The sequence below is a fragment of the Anarrhichthys ocellatus genome, unplaced genomic scaffold (genome assembly GCF_004355925.1).
Source record: "Anarrhichthys ocellatus isolate YVR2014 unplaced genomic scaffold, GSC_Weel_1.0 scaffold4077, whole genome shotgun sequence".
NCBI lineage: Eukaryota > Metazoa > Chordata > Actinopteri > Perciformes > Anarhichadidae > Anarrhichthys > Anarrhichthys ocellatus.
This window is the reverse complement of record NW_022284051.1, coordinates 1-2,716: the sequence shown is the minus strand read 5'-3', so window position 1 is coordinate 2,716 and position 2,716 is coordinate 1. Positions and strand designations below refer to the sequence as shown.

General features: G+C 44.2%; 1 protein-coding gene across 1 annotated transcript in view; it reads right to left on the bottom strand.

Annotated features, from left to right (window-relative positions):
* Window positions 1–1,234, bottom strand: part of LOC116379309 (sodium/potassium/calcium exchanger 1-like) — a gene marked incomplete at both ends in the record, with an annotated part of 3,398 nt that extends 2,164 nt beyond the window's left edge. Inside the window, 2 exons of the mRNA XM_031841251.1 lie at window positions 331–691; window positions 902–1,234. Of these exons, the coding sequence (XP_031697111.1) occupies window positions 331–691; window positions 902–1,234 (694 nt within the window). The remainder of the gene's footprint in view (window positions 1–330; window positions 692–901) is intronic.
* Window positions 1,235–2,716: the final 1,482 nt, after the last annotated feature.

Here is a 2,716-nt window from a genome sequence, read left to right as displayed (position 1 = left end):
AGGACTGAATACACCTGAGGACTAAATACAGCTGAGGACTGAATACAGCTGAGGACTGAATACACCTGAGGACTGAATACCATGAACCACGTTCCATCATATAGTAGGACAGGAACTTTTATTTTGTTTCCAATATCTCCAGGCTACTGTTGGCCACTTTTGGTTTGTCCAGCAAAGAAGAAGAAGAGCAGTAAACATCTGTGGCCTTTAAAGATGAAACATTTTCCTTTAGGTTTGTGACTCAGGCTATCGTGGCTAACGGGGCTAACGTGGCTGCCTGAGGGTTTTCTTATCATGTGATGTCATCAGATTCAGATCATTTCTACTAACCAATCAGAGCATCCAGATCTGGGCTTGTGTGGATGACATCGTCTGTTCCTCCTCTCCTCTCTTCTTCCTTTCCTCTGTCCTCTCCTCCTCTCCTCTCCTTGTCCTCTCCCATGTCTCTCTCCCACTCCCCCTCTCCCCCTCTCCTCTCTCTGTCCTCTCCTCCCTCTCCCCCTCTGTCTCTGTCCTCTCCTCCCTCCTCCCCTCTGTCTCTGTCCTCCATGTCTGTTCCATAGAAGCCTGAGGCCTCCAGGGAGGCATCTCCAGCTCCCGGCCCAGCGAGGAGCTCCCTCTCTGGATCAGTGGAGTCTGGGCCTCCCTTGTAGCTTCCTGGCTCCTGAGGAACCACCAGATGAACCATACGCTGAAAAAATAAAGATATTTTTTGGATAGATTATTAAGATAAATACAAAATACATCATCGTATTAAAACAGATTCAGGACTAAAACATTGTGTCTTTAACTTTGATAAACCTTTCCTCCTGTAAACGTAACATCTTAGACTCATACAGATGCAGACACTCACACATTGAAGCCTCCTTTTACAGTTCATTACACGTGGCCTTGAACTCACCTCCATCTCGTCCTCCACACCCAGGTTTTCCTCCACAGCCGGTCGGGTCCTGGCTACTTCCTGGAGCTGGGAGGAGTTAGCGGCGTCCATCTTGGCCTGAGAACGGGACGTTTCGTGGATCTCCGGACGGCCCATGTCGTGGACCAAATGAGGCTGGGCTCGGACTAACTCCTGGACTGAGTGGCGTTTGGTTCTGACTATTTCCTGGATGAAGTGGGGCTGGAAGAGACGATCCACCGGAGGACCGAGGGGAACGACCCGCTGGGACGAACCCAGACTGAAGGCATCGCCGCTGGAAAGAAGAACTAAAAACAAAGAGAGTCGAGGTTTTATGGATCAACAGGGTGAAGAAAAGAAAACAGATCAAATGTCAAACAGGAAGTAAGATGAATTATATTAATGTAAATTGAAAACAGATTAAACAGGATTATTGACAATGTTCAACAATAATCTCAAAACATGGATTCATGAATAAGAAAACATCATTTAGTTAAACATATAATGTTCATTTATCCATTCATGACTCATCCACTCGTATCCCATAATGCACTCTGTCTGGGACCACAGATGGCCGTCTGACCTCAGGGGCAGATTACGGACACAAAGACCCACAAAGATCCACAAAGATCCACAAAGACCCACAAAGATCCACAAAGACCAACAAAGATCCACAAAGATCCACAAAGACCAACAAAGATCCACAAAGATCCACAAAGACCAACAAAGACCCACAAAGATCCACAAAAACCCACAAAGATCCACAAAAACTCACAAAGACCAACAAAGACCCACAAAGACCCACAAAGACCCACAAAAACCCACAAAGAYCMACAAAGACCMACAAAGATCCACAAAGATCCACAAAGACCAACAAAGATCCACAAAGATCCACAAAGACCCACAAAGACCAACAAAGACCCACAAAGACCAACAAAGATCCACAAAGATCCACAAAGACCCACAAAGATCAACAAAGACCCACAAAGACCCACCGCCTCCCGAAAGAAATTAAGATGTTTGAGAAGACTTTTCTTTATGAATTCAATCTTTCAGGTCAACAAACTACCAAAAGAAGAACGAGTAATAACTAATGGAGCCACCTGTGACCTGGTGATGTCGCTAGAAGATCTACAATTCATCAACACGAAGGATGAACCACATTTCATCACAATCCATCCCATAGTCGGAGAAGAATTTAACTCAAAACCACAAATGTCGTAGAGAAAAGTCAGAGATACATCCTCTGGGAACCACGAATGTCTCTACAAACTGTTATGATGATCTATGTGGTAGATGGTGAGAGATCCTCTGGGGAACATGAAGCACGCATACATGCTGCTGAAGCTCAGTGACATTGTGAGTGTAGTATTTCTATAAAGGTAGTTCAGCAGGTACGACAGTGTCATGTTTGTAGCCAACACTTAAAATATACAAATAGACGGTCATAAAAACCTCTAAAGGACCAACTTAATGCTAACGTAGCATTTTAGCATGTTGATGTTTAGCTTGTTAGCTTTTCTCTAACATCTTCCATCTATAAAAAGTTGTGTCTGTTTATAAACTATGGAAGCCTCCGTGGGCCTAAAATACCTCTGCAACTATTTGATGGAGTGCTACGACATTTTGTTCAGACATACATGTTCCCCAGAGGATGAATCATACCGACTCTGGTGATCCTCTGACTTTTTCTAAAAACTTCCATTTACCCAATACTGAAAAGTGAGGTCAAATCTTCATGTGTTAAAGCTGCATTCTCTCTAGTGTCCAGCAGGGGGCGACTCCTCTGGTTGTATAGAAGTCTATGAGAAAATGACT